Source organism: Xenopus laevis, chromosome 6S (assembly GCF_017654675.1).
Source record: "Xenopus laevis strain J_2021 chromosome 6S, Xenopus_laevis_v10.1, whole genome shotgun sequence".
NCBI classification, from domain to species: Eukaryota; Metazoa; Chordata; class Amphibia; order Anura; family Pipidae; genus Xenopus; species Xenopus laevis.
The window spans coordinates 108,215,715-108,237,548 of record NC_054382.1 but is presented as its reverse complement, the minus strand read 5'-3'; the positions used below and the strand labels follow the sequence as shown (position 1 = coordinate 108,237,548).

The 21,834-nt window shown below is 36.5% G+C and overlaps 1 protein-coding gene across 4 annotated transcripts in view; it reads right to left on the bottom strand.

The window, feature by feature from the left end:
• zfhx4.S (zinc finger homeobox 4 S homeolog) overlaps positions 1-21,834 on the bottom strand; it is a 127,434-nt gene that overhangs the window by 75,273 nt on the left and 30,327 nt on the right. For all 4 annotated transcript variants that reach the window (XM_041567925.1, XM_041567928.1, XM_041567927.1 and 1 more), the window contains exons 2-3: positions 21,505-21,834; positions 19,216-19,718 (exon numbers count right to left, since the gene is read on the bottom strand). The exon at positions 21,505-21,834 is cut by the window's right edge and continues 2,291 nt beyond it. In XM_041567925.1, the coding sequence (XP_041423859.1) occupies positions 19,216-19,718; positions 21,505-21,834 (833 nt within the window). The remainder of the gene's footprint in view (positions 1-19,215; positions 19,719-21,504) is intronic.

The following is a 21,834-nucleotide window of genomic DNA, read 5'->3' as shown; positions in this document are numbered from 1 at the left end:
AATGATTCGAAGGATTTTAATCCAACGATCGAAGGAATATCCTTCAATCAAAAAAAGTTAGGCAAGCCTATGGGGACCTTCCCCATAGGCTAACATTGACTTTGGTAGCTTTTAGATGGCGAACTAGGGGGTCAAAGTTTTTTTTAAAGAGACAGTACTTCGACTATCGAATGGTCGAATAGTCGAACAATTTTTACTTTGAATCCTTCGATTCGAAGTCGTAGTCGTAGTCGAAGGTCGAAGTAGCCCATTCGATGGTCGAAGTAGCCCAAAAAAAGTTTTTTTATTTCGAATCCTTCACTCGAAGTTAGTGAATCGGCCCCTAAAGGTATGAAGATCCAAATGACGAAAAGACCCATTATCTGGAACTTGCAAGGTACAGAGCATTCTGGATAACAGGTCCCATACCTGTAATTTATGTCTATACTTAATGGCTGAGCAACAGTGACCCTATTATCTTACTTCCAATATTATGGCATTTGTGTCCCTAGTAATTTGCCAGTGCAGCAGATGAGCCTAGAAATTTGTGTTTTGAGAAAAACTCAGTTTTTCCAGTAAAGTCTCTTCAGGAGTACAGTAAAGCTCTAAATACACTCTCGGTCCTTATTTAAAAGCAGAATATTCAAGCTAATTTGATATGTATATGAAGTCCTTGAAGTCAGACTGTTTTATTGAAAATAATCTCAATCAAAAGCTTGTACTAAATATAAAATAAAAGTTGAAAGATCATACTGAGGATATCCACTGGCAGTAACTGAGTGTATTTAGCCTGGGGTCTGAAGGATACATTACATTAGAAAATAGAAGTGAAAATTCTGTCTCCACCTGGGCTGTCTGACCATGGATAAATCTGTGGATTAACCCCTCTGATCTCCAGACTTTCTGCGTTTAGGAGACAAAATGTATTAAGCTGACAAAATATCATCATGATTTCAGTGTCCAGTCAATCTGTCTGCTACTGCTAGTGCCAGTGTATTATATACTATATTATCATTTATCTCATCCCCCTAACCTTAAATGTGATCAGATTGAAACTTTCACTTAAAATGCAATTAAAATAAAATGTTTTGCTTGATATAATTAAACCAGCATGAAAAATAAAAAAGTATCTATAGATTTTAAAGGTTTATCATGTTTTTATGCAAATACTCTTATTAAACATGGTGCAGGCGAGATTTATTGCGATGCTGACACGTATATCTTATTTCACGCTAATATTTCAGCAGTAATTCTACATTTTTAACCACATGGTATACTTAAACATTTAATTATGACATATGTATGGAATAGTTATTAGATACAAGTCATATCTAAAAAAATTATACATTAATCCCCATAGGATAAACATTTATCCTCTAAAACATAGGGATAAAGATTTTAATGGCATCTTGCTGTGGGATTCAAAATAAATAAGGCAAAGATGAGTTCCCATCATCTTAAAACTAAATTAAAGAGATTAAAATATGTAAACACAAAATGAATGTATTCCATTTGCATATTATATTTCGCTCTTAAAGTTGATATTGAAGATTAAGGGTCAGCATTTAATCCTTGCTAGCCTAATCCCTAACATTACAAAGACTGACATGAGTGCATGTCTGCTGTACTAAATTACCTAGAAAGAAAGCAAATTCCGGATGAAAAGGGAAGCATATTTATATTATAGTGATTTAAAATCTGTCGCCTAAACACTTCTTCCCCATGTATGCATTGACCTAAATTGAACACTAAAAGCTTGCATGTCTGCAAATGGCCTGCTAACACTTTGAGACAATCCAGAGGTTCTTCACTTATGCAGAAACAATGCCAACAAATTTTCTGGCTACAGTAAACACTGTCGTGTTCATATTTTGCAGAACCAAGTTGAGGCCTATAAACCAGGCCGTCACGTTCAGGAAAAATAGCTAATTGTCCAGACACAATTTTTTTGTTGTTGCAAAGAACACAAAGCATGGAAAGGTTTATGACGATAAATATAAGTAAAGAATCTTTTTTTACGTCCCTCCCAAAAATGACATATGTGAAACATTTTAACCATGTTTAAAATAATAAGCCTACAATTTCAGTTCTATTAAAGATATGCATATTATATAGTTCACAGCCAGCGGCAATGTTCTGATGTATCCTACAATGGTGCTACAAGTGAGTATAATCTATTTATATAATGCTGTTCCTGCAATAATATTGGAATGAACCCTGTCCCAGAAATACAGTAACTCCTTGTTTTAATCAGTTGGAAGACCTCTGCATGGGAATAAACCCCATACACTGCTACACCTCCTCTGTACTATGTTCATATTTGCCTTAAATAAAATGTATCTCCATTTAAAAACATATCTCTGCTTATAAGGGTCTATTATACTGAATTAAGACTCAGAGAGACCTTGGTTCATGGTCAATACGCCTGTGTCTATGCCTTGTGGTCTAAGGCAAGTCACTTGGTAATACAATAACACATGCAAAGCCTGCTCCTAGTCTAGAAAGCCACAACAACCAATGAGATGCACTACATACCAGTGGCTACCATACAATACCATACCATAGGTTACTAGAACTGAAGCTTATTTTGCACCTGATTTTTTAATTATTCTATAAAACCCCAGTATGGCTCAAGTCTCAAACTAGAAGTATTATAGGACAATTGTACCTGAATACTAAATGGACAACACTATATTTTAATCTTATATATAATAAGGCATGGGTGCTACCTGAAAAAATGCTGATGCACCCTAGGATTCCAACAATATTACATTTTTATATATATATATATATATATATATATATATATATATATATATATATATATATATATATATATATATATATATATATATATATATATATATATATATGTATAGCAATGATATCATATATTGTGAATGTTGGATTAAACATTAACTGCAGTGAGACTAATTCCCAAATACACAGTTAAATTTGTCTTTATTCTTCTTAGTGTGTTCTAGCCAGGTCTAACTACTCCCTAATTTTATAGCTATTGTGTACTGCAGAATTTCCTAAATCAGACATAAGATTTTAATTTAGACTAGCATCCAAATAACTTGTCGTTTAGCCTAGCTGCCATAAATGTACTTATAGTTAAAACCTTGTGCCAGGTATATAAGTGCATGCTCTCACTTTACTGGAATCTGAGTGTGTGAATGGTGAGGCCAAATTCATCTGACATGCCTGGAAACTACATTACAATATCAAAAGCTTGTATCTGCTAAATTCAGATGTTGTAGGGCTGCTAGAGTTCTGCATTTCTGTAGGATAGTTCAATGATGTCAGTGATGCATTTGCTTCTCTAAAGACTGAAACTGTTCCTATTGACATTCTGACCCCCTACTGACCAAGTACATTGCTAAGTCTGTTTCAAGGGAACTTCTAGGCATCAGCAATGTGAATGTTTTGGAGTGACAGTAATGTTTTAAGCAGGCATATTACATATTTAGAAGCTGGAATCACCTTTTATTCCTATAAACATTGCATAAATGATTATACTGTAAATGTATAAACAAAGAGGTCAGTACAACCTTATAGTCAACATGTAAATAAATTCCAAGAGAATTACATTAGAAATTAATGATGGCAGAGAAATGACTCCTAAGCTTAACACAGCATCCTTAAAATATGCTCAGTGTTGTATATTTATTATATTAAAATGTATACAGGGAAAAACACATTTTAATTGTGATCTTTAAGAATGAAACAACTCACAATGGTTAAATAATTGCATAAACTGCATTAATGCTAATGAAATGAATAATGCCATTAACATTACTACCATGAATAAATCTTAATGATACCAATAATATACAAAAAAATGCTAAATATCCCTGTAATGTCTGCAAAATCCAAATAGCTAACACTGAATGGTAGAGCAGCCAGGGAAGGTTGAGAGAGTGAGTGCAAAAAAATAAGAAAAGAAATCGATATACTAACTGGTACTGGCTATTATCTAAGAGGCTGAAAATATAATTATTTTGGGCACTTTGTATGTTGAATTGATTTTACTCCCTGTATATATAAAAGAAAGCCGTATTATCAAAACAATATACATCCAGTAAATAATAAAAACCTGCACATATATTTATATTCTTTATTTATAGACTTTATTTTTTGTCAAAGTCTGTTGTTGACAGAAATTTCTTGGAACATGTAACAAATCATTTCAACTGGAAGTGAAAAGAGCATTTTCTGGAACACAAACCCAACCTGCAATCGCTGCAGTTCAGCCCATGTCAACAGAGGAAAACTGTATGGATAGTATTCCTAGAGTAGCTTTTTTTTAAAAAAAAAATTGTATTTAATTTCAATGCTTTTTGGTTGCAGGAAAAACATGTAAAACAGCTTACACCATGACAGGGTTTTAAAAAGAGAATTTAAGGATAACAGAACAAAGGTAGTGATGGGCGAATTTATTCGGCAGGCACAAATTTGCGGCAAACTCTCGCGATTCCAGGCCGGCGAACAAATTTGCGAAACCGCCACGAAAAAAATCATCGGCATAAAAAAAAAAGGATGCCGGCACCAAAAAAATGGCCACCTGCGTCAAAAACGAGACACCGGTGCTGCGAAGTAAATATATTGTAATATTTAAGTACTGTTCTGATTCCACCATTGAAACGGTACCATAGCCTGTATATTTGTATTTTTTACACTCAACAGTACAGTAGAGCCTAGGTTGCCATGGGGGACATCACATTGTTAAAGTCCCTCATTTATGCAGCAATCTTCCGTTCTAAGAGGCACATTGTTTTAGAAGAATAGGTTTAGTTAGTCTACATACCAGGGTCTACATACCGGCATGTGCTTTGAAGATTACTTTAATTTTCTCCCTCTTTTGTTCTTGGCAAAAAACACTGCAGACAATCTGCAAACCCTGGTTAGAAAGGTTTTAGAATGAGATAATGAATCTGTGGTTCTTTAAAATGTTTCTGCGTCTTTAATTCCTATGGAGCAACAGGTTTCGCTTTCACTAAAGGGGTTACTCTTTTGTGGGGAATTAACTGGATTGCAAAGCTGCCCACCAAGGTTGCCACGAAAAAAAAACATACAATAATGATTCTGAGAATGGTAACCAGATAAAAGATACAGGTGATCACACCAGCTGTTCCATTCATGTTGTAGATAGCTGTACACTTTCTTGGCAATGGAAATACAGTTTACATTAATAAATGTTGGATGTATCATGGATATATTGTTAGTTCCCAATGTAAAAGTCTGCTATCATGATCATTTGAAAAAGGTCATTAATAATGCGATGTGGTGATGTCTGTCCCACCATTTTGAAATAAATGTTTTTCTAAAGCTTTCTAGCGTTTGGACAACATTGCCCAGTTTATATAAATTCTTCATGTACTAAGCAGTAGTTTGAATGTGTATAAAAGGGTTTCATTATGGTTGTGAGCAGGGATTCTGGTTTTTATCATGGCTTCTTAAGTATCAGATAGACCAAATGTCCCCTTCTGACCATGAAAACACAAATTAAATAAGTGCAAAGTGAATTACAGAGCAGACATTCTCTTCATAATGCTTGTGGAGTGACAAAACCACAGACAAAGAAAAACAGACATGTAAAATCTACTGCATATATTCTAACTATTATCCAGTCTTCCCCAGGAGCTTGGGAGAAAAAATGGAATTGTTTACTCCCGATACAAGGAATTTAAATACTGTCCTCATGCTGATCCTTAATCATTAAAGAAAAAAAAATTGAGAATTAAAACGGACTAGGAAGATTGACAGAGAGAAGGAAAAGCAGACTGAGATAAAAACACAGAAAGCTAAATACTAATAAAGATGTATAAAGTGGTCTAAAGTAAAAAGAAATGTTACTAAAATCACTGATAGGCAAAATGAAAAGCTTTCTCTTATCCGATCTGATGTATTACAATTTTACAGGAATTAAAAACAGCCTTTAAAGGAAATGGGCTCTCTGAAATAATATATTTATACTAAATTATCTTTTACATTTACCTTTAATGGATGCCTTTTTCAGAGAGTTTTGCCATAGGCAAAGATTTGAAAGGGTTTGATAGTAAAAAAAGGACTACACATGATTTCTATCATTCTATCTAGTCTTTTGTTGCAAAGATTTTAAATTAACATAAACATTATCCCTTCTGGGTCGACTGAATTACATATGGTCTTTTTTTTTTTTGACCCTAGTAATTAGTCCACTTCAATGAGACTTTCTATCTATTTCTGCTTTTAATAGAAACATTTCAGGTACAACCTCAACTGAAAACACTTATACAAAGGGATTGGGAATACATTGACTGGGTGCAATATAGATTAATGGTAATAGATGCAATACCTGCAATGGTAGACAAATTAATCTGAACAGACTGCAGATGAAACCAAGGCCTTTCTTTTGAGACACATCACATGGGTGATCACAACATTTGGATATATGTACAGTATCTGGTTTAGTTCTGATTTAGTATTCTGCTCTACGTGGCTACCTGCTTCAACAGTGAATAAAAAAACATTACAGTTTCTACATGAAATGGCCATTTTCACCCAAATAAAATAAACAAACTGTGCTCCCTGTAATAATAATGGTTCTTTGTAAAAGGTAAAAATATCATCTTAGAGAAGTGCTATCAGTCAGGTCTATTTTATAGTATTGGGATTATATATATGGCTCTGAAGCTGATCCTTCAAAGCCTAAGGGAGGTGACCTGTCCCTTATATGATATTCTGGCCAGCAAATACACTGATAGAGTTCCTCTCTCTGAAATTAAATATTACAAACTCTTCTTATCTGTTCAATAAATGTAGTAAATCAATCAAAAGCAATTGGATACATGTTGTGTTTTTATAGAATTATTTTATTGCTTCCTTTTTAAAAAATCACAATATCTAAAGACAATTTCAGTGGTGAGAGATACTTGACATAAAGTCCTTATTTATCAAAGTTTTCTGATTATTTTAATGAAAAAAATCAAAACCAAACTAGAATCTAAAATTGGACCTTATTTATTATTTAAAAAAAAAAATCACAATTTAATCAGATTGGGGACAAACACGAAAAAAATTGAGCGAAAATCCGAATCGTACGATTGTTTGGGATTTTTTTTCATCGAATTGCAAGATTTTTTTGGACTTTTTTTCAAAAAGAGCCCAATTTTTTGGGATTCTTGCCCAAAAGTCCAAAATTGTTGAATTAATTCCAGTGCAGACTACAGAACTTCCAAATAGGATAGGGTCCTCTCCCACTGACTTATACACAGTCTTGGTAGGCCTGAAATGCCGGATTTTTGGATGCAGACTTTTTCCATCATCGGGGTATAATAAATCTGGGAAAAGTGTTTTTTTCACTAAAAATTCAGTTTTTAATGGTAAAACAGCATGATTTTTTTTGAGTTTTTGGCATTCGGACTTTAATAAATAACCCCAAAATGCAACTATTCTTTTATTTAATGGACCGGCTGCCCATTTTACTGTTATTCTTGTTTAACTGCCAGGCCATATTGGACAGGTCACCTTTTCTATAGCAAATTTTAGTCCATTATTGTCTTAACTAGCAGCAGAAAGCTCAAAATAAGCACCATTAAAAATTCAGATACGTTTTTCAGGTAGTAATCAAGTGCTGAGGGCTAATTCCTTCATTATTAAACTACTGCTCATTCCCACTGTAGTCAGGGACAAGTGAAGCTTCGATTCTCACCATGTTAGTGATATTACTTTCCTAGAGAAAGCAATGGTAAGCTACTACATGAGCCATCAGCCCAAGGGACATCTTCATAAAACCATGACTTTATGATCAATATTCAAATACAGTGAGGCTTATAATCTACATAGCCCTTATGGTTTGGGCTCCTATATTTAACCTTTTTTAAAGGAGATGGCTTGAACACAGCATAAGGCTGGGCTGTATATCAAAAGACAGTTTCATTGTGTCTCCTATATATGAATAAAATATTAAGGCACTATCCAAAATAAATGATATTGCATATTGTTTTTTTTTTTATTTTTGTTCATTTGCAACCCACTCTTCCTTCTATATGTCACATATAGTAAACCTGCTGGGGAAATAAATAGTGCAAAGCTTGTTTGTTTCTTCCACCATACTCTCATGCTGGTGGGAAACCCATTACATCCCTGAAGCCCACGAGCACAGTGTAACAGTTACTCATTCACGTTTTCCATTTGAAATGAAGGTCGGCGCATTGGTGCTTTCCCACTAAAGGTAGCCTTTCATTTACAAGACACTTGTTCAGCCATGGAAGAGTTGAAAACTGTGCACCAGAAAAAGCATTCCTGTATTTTAAAACATAATTCAATTAGAATGGAAACAAAATGCAGCAACTGCAAAAAATTTGTATTAATAACACTAGTTCAAACTGAATTCCTGTAATTGAATTAGTCTTAAATCCAAAACGATATACATATTAGCTGGCTTGTAATAAAATGTTGTAAATTACTGTATGCATCAGGAAAGAACAGTAGCACCATCCTTTGTTTGGTTGCTTAAAATCCCAGGAGTGCAGGAAAATGCAGCAGTCCTGCTGGTCTTTGTTCCCAGCGGGGAGAAGGCCCCTTTTGGTGGTCTCGAGGTTAAAGCCCTGGCCATCTTTTCATACCTGTCATTTTAAATTGTCTTCACGGCCCTTGTGCCTACGCTGAGAGCCTGACCTGGTCATCCAGCCTTGACCTCAGGGCAGAAGGAAGATCACATCTAGTTATTAATATTGGGCATTATAGAATGAAATCTTCCAGGCAGTGGAGACACAGGCTAATAAATGAATAGCTTGCCTAATATTCTTACCAGAGGAAATGCAGGGCTGGGAAAACAACAATGAAATTCCCCTTTCTGCCAAGCATCTACTGCAGCAGCAAATACTGGATGCAAGCGAGGGAATATATGCATTTCAAGCGATGCCCTCTCATTCAATTGCCATTGCTTTTTCGTAAACATAATGTGATTACTTGAGTTCTAAAAAGGGGAAATAGGAACCTGGCGAGACTCAGGATACAGTTTTGCTTACTAAATGTGCTTACATTTCAGCTACATTTTACCTCTACGATTGCTATGGGGTTTATTTCCCCCGTGATGCCAAATCCAGTCAACATGTATTTCTCTATTTAATATATGCTGAAAGCGCATAGAATGGATAAAAATGCAGCAGGTTGTGGTAAAAAAAAAATGTAACTTTAGGAAAGCATAGATGAGAATCAGTTAGCTCTTGTATTTAGGTGATCCCAAATCTGTGCTTTTTTTTAAAAAAAAAAAATAAATACCCCCATGTGTAAGGGCTCTTAGGGCAAGATTTACTGATGAGTGAATGGGCACGTGAATTGAAAATCAATGTCAATCTGACATGATTTTTTTCTTGCAGAATTAGAGGAGCTGCAATTTAGTCATAGTGATTTCACTTACCGGACAGGAGCCATTAAGTAATGTCATGGAAGGAACACCGAATATTATGGTAATCTACATGATATTTCTGAACACAGGGTATGAATATAGCAAAGCATGGCTACATTATTCAATTTCACAAATCAGATGCTGAATGCATTTCAGGCAGAAATCATCTACGTGTAAGTTTAGAGCTTGCTAATACTAATAGGGCTTTCAAAAAAGGAATTATAAAGGGTATAAAGCCTCATTGCAATGCTTAAGGAAAATACAATAAAATAGGGATGCTTAAGAATATGCAGATGTGCATTTAATTATATTTTTAACACAGGACAAGCAGTTAACATTTTTTTAACCCCAGTAGACATGTAGAATTAATTCTTTTTCTCATATCCCTTGAATAAAAGCCAAGTACTGCTAGTTACAGTTCACTCAACTGCTTCCAATCCTGCTTCTCTGGTCCCTTTAGGGGAAACCAGCAGAGTTGAAAGGGCTCAGTGGACATGTGAAAAAGGAAGAAAAGCAGAACATGGCATGTTGACAGGACAGGGAGTCAGCAATAGTAAAAGAGAAACAGAAAAGCAGCTTTAGTCCATCAATATATCAATACATATACATGACAATAGGTTGAAAATCACTGATCTCTCTCTTTTCAGCTGGGAGACAAAACCTGCTGGAATAATACGCTTCCCAAAAGCAAGTGTCTCTGGGAGAGGTTGATATATAAAGGTTCAGGGTAGGGGCAGGCAACCTTTGGCACTCCAGCTGTTGCAGGACTACAGTTCCCAGTATTCCCCTAAGAAATGGAGTGCTGCAAGTGCTGAAGTAGCAAAGGTTGCCTCTCTCTATTGTTAAGGACAAGGATGAGAAAACTACATATCCCATGATCCTCAATACTTTGCCTATCCCTGGGCAAGTTAATGATACCACCAAAGCTGTGATTAGAAATTGTTCCATAATACAGAGCCCTCATTGGTCCAACCTGTTGCACAATCTGGGTGTTGATTGGTTAAAGATTGGTACACGCTCTGCCCCCTTACAACATTGACTAAAACAGCTATTTCACTATTTTCCATTCTTATATCACATTATGAAAAACATGCAATGTTCACATAGAACCTAAACATTTCCAGACTGCTCTGCTCCTTAATTGAATGTATTAATCATGTATGTAATTATTTAGCTTGCGTCTCTCTCCCACCAGTCACCAAAAACCACTTGGCTTGTCAAGCCACATGACTGACAGCTCCGTCCCCGCGTCTGCCGTGTTCGTTAACCCGCAGGAACATCCATTGCATCTGTTTATAAGCACTTTCTGCACCCAGCATTTATTTAAGAAAGCCACAATTGAATGAGCTTGTCGAGTTCAAGTTCAGTTGTCTGCAGCATTGTGTTTGTTTGAAAACTAATTTTCATGGAAAGTAAAACCAGATGTGGGACAAGGAAAGCTTTCTTCCATTTTAATCATTTCAATCATATTTGTTCACTCCATACAGGGCACCCACTATTCATTTGAAAACGTGGGGTGGAAATATTATTAAGTGCTAACAACGCTTATTGCAGCTTAAGTGTATGCATGTATGGCAGTGGCATAGCTAGAAATTACTGGTCCAAGCAGCCAAATATTCTTACCCCCTCCTCAACCCATATATATGGGTATGGTGTTTGTTATCCAGAATACACAATGTCCCAGTATTTTGGATAAGGGGGTTTATTTTTGTAATTTGAATGACCTTCTAAAAATACACTAAAACCCAATACAATTGTTCTGCCCCAACATAGATTTATGCAGCTTAGTTACCATCAAGTACAAGGTATCAGGAAACCATTAAGGAAAAAAAAGAAACATTTGCTTGAATAGAGAAATGGGTTCCTGTATTTTACAGCGTAATCATCAATTTCCTAATAATGAAATTAATACCTGTACATTACTATCCTTGTTCTACGTTTTTATACACCCCCCTACTATATTGTAGGCTGGTCCTCCATGTGACCTTGTTTTTACTATAGTGAGGGTGATTAAACAACAATTATACTCAGCTTAAATAAATGGAGCACTGTATTGCCAGAGCCTAGATTTGATACTACAAATAATACAACGTGAATATAGGCAAACATGCTGCAAACAATAAGAAGCCGTAGGCCTCAGGTGATATGCAAAACAACAGCAGTGAAGCCTGAATGATTTTCCATGTCGTCGGCAGCCAATGATGGTTACACATGCTGAGCGTGATTTTAGAGATTTCTACTCTGTCCAATCTGGGTAATGGCTGTGGTCGTAATTGACAGGGGTGTTTTTATAGACGCTTGTAATACCAGGTTCACCTAATAACTCATTTTTATATACCGTCTTGCTGGGAGATGGACTGCATGAACTCCATATATGTTATATACAGCATAAAGGGCAGGGGCACGAATAGAAAAGACTATGGCCAGTATCATATGCTACAGTAATATCAAATATTGTTATAGAAAGGGTAATAGCTAGAAACCGAAGAACTTCATGGCCAATCATAGAACTAATACTTGGATCCCCAGAAAAGCACAACTATAATGAACCACAGGATAAATTCGAAGCCTTATTCTTCAGTTGTATTTTTCTACAGGTCCCAGTATTCTCAGTAATGAAAGAGACTATTTTCCTCTGATTTAAATGGCTTATTCCTGCCATGATCAAAAATAGTGTTATACTGTACAGGGCTGGTTTTAGGGGAAGGTATTAAATGTGATTACTGTAGGGCCCTAGAATCCCAGGGTCTTCATGGGGACATAGCATTACATAACCATAACATTAAACAGTACAATTATCTCAATTCAGGGACCCCCCTGTCATGCTGGGAGGGGTGGAGACAGCTCAAATACTGCCTCTGCCATACCCAAAGTATTAGAGCATATGAATCACAATATAAAAAAAATATATATATATTTATCGTTACAAATAGCTTTTCTTCTTCTAAACAAATGACTTGAATACCATTAGGCAAAACATGTTGTGAATCCTCAGATGCAATTTCCGCGAGTACAATGACTTTTATGCAAATGAGAGCTGCACAATCTCCTGACCCCCTTACACCCTCATACTGGGACAATGACAGGTCAATAATTGGAACTGGGCATATCTGGAATATTTTCTTTTAAATTACATTGTTGGCAGGGCCTCAACGGAATAAGCCAGAACTGCATTAATTCCAGACTAATCAAACTATCATTGTGCGAGCTATGGGCGGATCTCAGTGAGAGAATAGAACAGCAGAGATATTTTGGACTGCTATATCAGGGATATTTCTGTAAAATCCTGGTGGCAGAGCTGTACTCATTGCATTTAATTTAGAAGAAATATGTAGCCCCCCCCCAACAACGTGCATTTATTAGAAATATAAAATATATTATTTTAAATAACCTTACAATAAACACGATAAGCCTAGCAGGGGCTGCAGGGAGTTATACTACACAACAACTAGAGCAGGGAGTCTGACAATCCCTGATATTCTGATAAACACTGCACATTCTCTTAATACATGCCCTTTGCTCAAACTATCGGAGATTAAACATGCATCACAAATATGTTCAAGAAAGGGGCAATAAAGGAAATTCATGTCTATGGCATTGTAATAAAAACTGTGAATCCCTAACTAACAAGGAAGAGATGGGGCATGTGACCCTCATCTGAATAACAGATGCTGCATTGTATTTACATTTCTTGCATCAGTTGGGAGCGAACAAGCTGACCATGAAAATTGCTGGCCTTAAGTGACCCGAGATTACCCTATCAATCCTGCAAAACACACTAAACGTCCACTTTGCGTCATGCTGCTTGCTGGATCACTTAATGTGTGCCATAATATTGCTTTAATGTAAACATCCCAAACTAATTGGTTGCCGGGAACAACTATAATAGTGAAAGATATTATGCATATTTCATGATTAATTTCTTTGATTGACCTAAGCATTAGCTAATTGCCAGATACTTTCTTTATGAGGTTTAATTATTTGAAGTATATGGAGATCCATTATGTTCCATACTCTAAGGAAGCCCAGCTAAAGGAACATCAAGTAATGATGCGCTAAGTATTGCTGTATATACCCTACACATTTTGTGCAGAGCTGAGTACGATGTTGGTGCTTTATAAATATTTGATCATCAGGAAATGATTTGTGTCAGTGAATTATGGACAAGCCCAGGTGTTGTATTTTAAACCTGGGTAAAGTCATGTGTTATGCAGTCATTTCAGTAAGGGCAACATCAATGCATAAGGAGGAGCAGTTGTACTTGAGTCTCTGAAACACCCCTACTGAAGGTCCACCTAAGGGAGTGACCAATTGTCCTAATTGACCTAAGTGAGCAGAGATCCTCTAGGCTACAGTCAGTCTGATAGGCTCATAAAATCAATCTCCTGATAAGATCCAGATTCTTCATGAGCAAGTGTTTATAGCAAACAATTAGGGCAATGACACGTGAGGATGATTTGAAGTAGCCAAAAAAAACACAGCTCTAAATCACCCAAACCACCCCATACATTAATACATTTGCTTACAATTGCGTTATAAATAATTGTGCCAGTACTGTTACTATTGATTCATCATGTCTCATTCAAGACAAGCTCCATGGCAGCTCTCTTTTTACCGTCTATTTAACAGCTAAAGCTTTTTACAAATAGGGTGTATCTTCCCCGTAACACTGTGAACTGCAGAGCACATTCCAGAGAAATCATCTCTGGCTGGTTGAAGATCTGTTAAAATGAATATGAAGGCTTGCATGTGAAAGCGCTATTGTTTGCTCCTTCAGTCATCATTGCTAACAGACATAAAGGAATTCAGTTATTTAGCCCCCATATGGAAAGGCTATCAGCTCTGGGCTTCTGGGTTCCATGCCAGAAAAACATATCCACATGCCTTTTACCTCTAAACATAAAAGCAAAAGGTGTTGTTCTGGTCAAATACAGAAATAATTTTTACTAGCATACGTCTAATGTTAAAACTGCCCGATATTGCCAAAGGCATTAAAACACCATCTGCGAAACAGATTTTTTTATTAAAAAGATCAGTTTAACGTTAAGCATCTGGGCAGATGATGCTTTTCAGCTGACCTCTCACCTTCCACCTACCTTTAACCCCTTTTACTCTTTGCACTTGAGAATTCTACTTAAACCATTGCACATTGCTGCAACTTGTAACATAGTACTTGCGCAAGAACATATTATGGAACAATAAAAGAATGACATAAATGCACCGGGGGCAGTGCCCCTGCCAACATCTTCCTGTTTATGTATTAGTAGACATAAAATATTTAATAAACATCAATCCCTAACATGAATCATCTTATAGAAACAAAAATATAAAAAGCCATATTTTCACACTTTTTAGGTCAGTTACAAAATGCTGATGCCTCCCATTCTCAGTGCTTCTTTGACCAGAGCCATTTATGGTTGCTCAGAAGGTAGCGGTTTCCCCTAACGCAAGTATTACAGGCTGAAGAGTTTGGAGGAAGAAAAGGAACAGTGCATCTGAGAAGGTTCTACAAACATTTCCTTTGGATAGGGATCATGGCTGAGCATCTTAATTTTGTTAAAACAAGTAATAGGAGGATTGTGTGAGGCTTAGGTTTATCACACTTTAGGACAGAGGTTCAAGGTTGGTGAGCTGGACCCCTATGGTGGGCTAAAGCAGCAAATAAAAAGATGAAGGAGAATTAGGGTAAAATTACTTTGTTTCCATAAAAAAATATTTTATGAAGATGCTAAATTTCTTTTTTTTGCATTGAATACAAACATTTATAAGGCATTTTCTCTCATGCATTTGCCAATGAAAGAATCACCGGGCATATGTCTAAGGCATGGGTCAACCACCCAGTGGCTATTGCTCTAAAACTAGAAATTCTGGGAGGTTTCGTTTAATTTAAAAACTGATGCCATGCCCAGTTTGTTTTACATTATTTCTAAATCTGGTGTCTAAAACAATGTGTTGTAGTGTAAATGTGCTGTGTGCTAATATGTGAGTGTTAAACAGAACCCGCGCATGTGAAACTGTTATTTGCAGGCTAATCAAAGATGACATTTAGGTAAAGGGTATAAGTTAAAATAACTTAAATATTTTTTTAAGCTCCCCCTACACGTCTACTCAAATTACAGGGCTGTATGCCGAGGGAAGTTACATTAGCTGGTTAAAGAGAACTGTAACTCCTTAACTGCTGAAACCAGATGGATCATTTTACTTTTAAAGAAGGCTCCATGAGTGGGAAAAAAGTGCAACTTCATGGCATTTCTAAATCTATTTTTTGTAACACTAGGAATAAATGTAATTTTGTGATCTTCTCATACAGTGAGAGGGGGTCTTGTTGATAGGTACATATAAGTGGCTGTTATCCATGATATCCACATAGTTGTTCCTTTCTCCAGAAAAGGTTCTTACCAAAAGTACAGATGGCATATTATGATTTATATAACTGGGAGATTTTGTTTGAGTTCTAGAAGCTCTTTGCTCTTCTTTGGTGTCTTACTTCCTCTACATTGTGTCTTTTAAACCCTAACCAACTGAAATATTGATTTTTTTAAAGGTTTTTTTAAGGTTCATCTTAACAATAAAGCCCCTTCCTCACCCAGTATTGCAGTTGCCATTAGAGGTTACTGACTACATTTTCACTCTGTGTTTGGTACAAAGCTACGGAACTCAAGTCCATAAGTTGTGACTGCACCAGAAGCCAGGGACAGAACTCTGAGAACTACAACAGCAAAATCAGAATAATTACATATCAAAGAACAATACTGATTAGAATGAACTGAAATAATGTTTGCTCCTTCTCTGTCCAATCTATTGGTAACACAATCCCATCTCCTATACAGTTTGCTGAAAGCTGTTAGTGCACTTTAGAGAATACTCATGCCTTTATATTCACCTGGAAGTCATTTACCAGGCTGGTCCCTAGCACGCACTGTTATATAACACCCAGCTGTACATGCACAATCACTGCTAAAATGAAGCAAATCTCTTTCTTAATTTTATCTTTAGTAAACAAAGCCACAGTAATGCACAAGATTAAATGCAGTAGGAGGTCCAGTCTGGGTTGTACTGTAGTTAAACTTTCATGCCTCCCTCTGAGAGGTGTTTGATCACTGCACAGATAACTACAGTGATTAAAACACCCCCTCTCAATAGGAAATATGGCAGGATTTGTCTTATGTTAATTTTGTCCTTTTGTTTTTCTGGTTTTCACAGATAATTCACATTTTTAAAAATGATTTCCTCTTTCTTTGTAGTAATTAAACAAAACGTTGTACTCCTTATTGGAGATAAAACAGTCGTTTTGGATATAATTAATGTTTAAATTATTTTTTTAGTAGACTGAAGGTCCACATCATGGAAAGACCCATTTCCGGAAGATAGCAGGTCCCTTACCTGTACATATAAAGCTTTACTAGCAAGGTTTCTATTCTCACAGCAGTCTTTGGACAATAACTCTTCCAAGGTAAGCTATGCAAAAATAAATGATTTTAGCCATGTGCCATCACTCCTTGTGTGTGTGTAATAGATAATAAATAGTAGATAAATCCCATATAGTGATGGGCGAATTTATTCGCCAGGCGCGAATTCGCGGCGAATTTGCGCGATTCGCCGCCAGCGAATAAATTCGCGAAACTCCCGTGGAAATTCGCGGAAAAAATTCGCCGGCGTCAAAAAATTTTTTTCGAAAAACGGACGCCGGCGTCAAAAACGGGCGCCGGCGTCGGAAAAACGTGCGCCGGCGTCAAAAACGGGCGCCGGCGTCAAAAACGAGACGCCGGCGCCGTTTCGCGAATTTTTCGCCGTTTCGCGAAATTCGCGAATTTTTCGGCGAAGCGAAACGTCGCAAATTCGCCCATCACTAATCCCATATTAATAGGGCATCATTTCCTGTAGAGGCCCCTCTATGTTGTAGTTGTGGGAACAATGGGTTTTATCTTTTATCAAACATTTTGTAAAAAAAACAATCACTTTTTTATGAAAGGATAGGAACTCTTTTAATCTGCAGCATCTCTTATTTCATTACAGTTTGTCAACACTTTGCGCATGTTATACAAAACTCCAGCAAATGAGATCTCATTTAATGCAAAGGACTTTTTTCTTGCCATAAAACGTGTCCTTAAACGAGTCATTGGGCCATGTAAATTATATTCGGCTATCAAATTTTCTTGAATATATTCTGCCCAATATTGATTAGGATGTTTATATAGCAGGTTAGTACTCATCTCATTCTAAGGCCTATTTTCACAGCTCTTTTTGTATAAATATGCATGTGAAAATTGTAAGCAAACAAGACCATAACTATTGATTCCCCTCTAATGCACTTGCCTTTATATTAGTGTATCTCTGAATTGCAATTTGCTTGAACACTTGAATCATAAGCAAGCATGGAATGTTATGTATCGCAGTAGCTGAGTTTAAACAGCGTTCAGGTGTGTTAAATGGGTTTTCTGGAACACTTTCTAATAATTTGTTTTAAAAAATAGTTTGTACTTACATTTTTGGAATGTTTTTGGGAAACAAAATTCTGCTTTGAACGGCAGGAACGCAAGTATTGTGCTAATGTTTAGCAATATATTACGATTGGAGTAGGTTCTGGGGCAGAGAAACCACACAGGGTGACTCTTGAGTTGATTGATCACTATGTAACACCTTGTACTAGGTGGTAATGGAAATATCTATCCAAAGCTTTGGGTAATGGAGAGTTCCAGTCCCTGATAGGATTGTTCCCTACTGCTATAACTATCATCTGAGAATCTCTAGGAAAGACAAAGCCCTGGATGATCATACTTGCAAAATGCTAGAGGTACAGCCCATATCTACTGAAACTATTGGTAGCTCATTCAAAGTCTGACCCAAAATTAACAGCCAATCTGTGCAGGAGTTCTGTTGGTGTCTTAGGGGCCTATCCGAGACCTAACAAATGTATGGTTTTGGAGAAAGTGAGTTTAATCATGGTTTCAAAAAACTCTAACATCACTAAAATGAGACTGTTGCTAAATAGGCCTCTTACTGGTGATATAATTTTGTTTAGCTTCTTGGTATATTCTGTCTTGCTTGAGAAAAAATCTTTACTAGTATCCATAAAACTTAATTCACTCTTAAAGAACCTGCAACCAACCATCCCCAAATTCCTCTCTTCTTCTGCTGACATGAACCCATTAGTACTTTTATTATTGTTTTTATTTATTTATAAAGCCATTGATGTCCTAGATGGGGAGGAGCCCTGACACTGGTATGACCAAATAGCTGGGGACAAAGGATACAGGCATTGCCAACAGTTGTACCCTCCCCATGGCTGAATCTGCAACCCTTCTTGTGGCCACATTATTAAGGTTTTTCGTGATCACTCATGTAACACTAACCTCTGACCCTTTATTCTAGTGTAATCATATCTTGTAATTTTTGCAGGGCTCATTCTTCCATAATCAAGGAGAAATATGAGAGCAAATGAAAAATGATGAATGAATGAATGCTTGACCATTACTCCCAACCAACTTGGAACAATGAATCACTGATAAGGTTGCTTATTGCTAGTAAATGAGCCCAGAGACCCGAGCCATTACATGATGGACTCACTTATAACAAGCAATATATCATGGGTAGTATGTTTTGTGGCTTTTTACAAATTGCTGTGCCTTTACTGCTTAGATGAAACAATAATCAATATTATCACTTTTACAATTAGCATATATGCATGTGTTCCACATCTTCTTTATTATATACAAAAATACATAATGAATAAGGGCTGTGTTTAGTTGATTTATTGATATAGTCAATTTCAAAGTCACCTTATTATAACAGGAATTATCAGGGTTTTAAGTAGCGGGTCACCCTCACAGTTCTCTTACCTTGTACAGTCTCACTGCCGCCTCATGCCTGTGATTGGTGGTGTGTAAGTGCAATTTATCCACACTGTTGGTGTAGTAATCACATGCATTGCATTTCAGGTGCACAGGATTGCCAATAGCGATGCACTTCAGCCTCCATTCATTGCTTTTCCCTCCTTCTTTGATGTGAGCAACCAGCTGATACTTCTGCATGTGCTTATCAGTCTTGCAGTGGAGTTGGAAGTTGGCTTTCAGCTGAGTGTTATAGTTGCAGAGCTTGCACTGGTAGATGTCTCCAATTACAGCTCTCCACTCCTCTTCGGGCAGAGAACGTTCACCGCTCACATGCACGTTCAAGGCCTCCAGACTATCAGAGGTGAATTTGTTGCAAACAGCACACTGGAATAGCTTGATCGCTGGATCACTGATATAAGGTGACAACTCTCCTGTAGTAAGGAGGGACAGGTCATCACCCATTAGCTGACTACTGGCAAGCCGGATTTCAGGCGGCAGCTCGTTATTTACTATGGGAAGCAACAGAGAAAAAAAATTAAAGGGGGAAACGTACATAAAGCACAGCAGACACACAATGGAATCTGTAAAATAAAGCCTCTAACAGGAGTTTGCTTTCGCTGGAGCTTAAACTATAAAAAGCTGTAATAGGATTGAATCAGGATCAATTACAATCATCCCTTTCAACTTCTAAATTCCCTCATCAGATAGCTTTAATTACTCCTAGTGGGCATGATGTCATTCAGGAATCCGTACTTTCCAAGGCGGAACAGTTGATCAATAACATAATAATACGGCAACATAGGCTAAATTAATTTATGGAGCACTAATTGTAGTTTCACCAAATATTAACGATACTGGGTTGCGGAGTGAGGTATACATACGTGGTTTCATGTGTAGGCCTCTCCTAAATCACTTTGTTTATTAATTACCCAATAACTTTCCCTAATGAATAGGAACAATTCTGTGGCATGCAAAAAGAGCTGTAAATAATGGGAAGCATGCAGTAGGTCCCCAGCTAAGCTGCTCTGAATCTTATAATGGAATACTTTCTACGGTTTAGGCTTGCTTTATTGATACGGTTAGGAAAAAACAAGCAATTTTGCTTTTTAATCCATGTGGCCATAAACTCATCCGAAGTATAATTTGTAAACTTTTTCTTATAGATGAAAAATCTATCACCGCTATAAAATAGTTGCCTCGAAAACAATATTTCATTTAGCGACCCCCCTGTAAATCAGAAATCGCCAATATATAACTGTAATATTCATTTACATCCAGTTTATAAATCTGTAAACCATAATAATGTTTAAAAAACATAAAACTGTTTTAATTATCTTACTTCTATCACAGAAATTGGTTTTAAAGTACTTTCAACTATTAATGTTGTATGAGCTTTGTGATCACCACAATCCTCCCAGAATGAAACACAACAATAAAAATGCCTTATTCTGTTGGCAACCACTTCCAGCTGATGTGGTGCTTGTGGCCTCCCTTTGTGCTAGGTGCTAGTAAGTGGGGTTTTTTTATGAACACTAACCACTGTATTTCAGAGCAATACCCACCTATTGGTATAAAGATCTGCCATATGCAAAGCATTTCCCATTTAAATGAATTTGAAATGACTGATATTAGAAAAGAGAAACTTTTTGGTCCTTCCTGAGAGGACAAATAGTATAAAAATGCCTAATTTAATATATAAAATATAATATAAAAAATAAATATAAAATATATGGAAAAACATTTTGATAAAGGTTGTAGACCCCAACCAAAACATGAATGTATTGTTTTATATCAAAATAAATGAAGTATTAAGAATTGGAGTGCACACATTTCCTGAACTAAACTGAACTATAGCAGAAACTCTGCCATAACTTCTTGCTAGCTTCTCTGGAACTTCCCACTGCATCATATTGACATTCTTGATGTTCTCTCTTGAGGCAAAGGGTTATTGTCAAAATGGATATCCTACAAAATAACAAAGATAAAATATGTTGTCCTTTCAGCTACACTACAAGGTCTACAAGATCTTTTCATTTTCCTTTCTATTTTTAAACAATTAATTTCAATTTAAACAATCATCATGTTCTAAGCTTGGGCCCTGAGCAAAAATTTTAAGGGCATTTGGTTTCAGTAGTATTTTTATATTTATGGAAAACAATAACTAAAAAATGCAATTTGAATTCAACATTTAAAAAAAAAATACTTTCTTGGTTAAATTTGCTGTTTGAGGATTAATCTTACTCAAGAGAAAGTTAATTATACACATTTACAGAAGGTAGACAGATAGATACTGACCAAATCCTGGCGCCAGTGCTGCAGCTGTGGCAGGGTCTAGTTGGAATGGGTTTATCATCATCTGTTGGTCAGCTGGGGTTTCCAGTTTCATCCCAGTCAGACCTATATTTTGGGCTAGGTAGTACTGATAAAGCTCTGCCTCAGCTGGTGCAAGGCCTAAGTGCAGGTTGTGCTGGATCTGTTTCATGTTTTGTTGCAAAAGCATCATGTTATGCATGTGCTTTTCACTAGTCATATGAATACGAAGATTTCTTGCCACATTGGTTTCATAATCACACACCTCACAACGCCAGGTGGGTTTTTGTTTTGGTTTAGATGGAGATGGTGTCC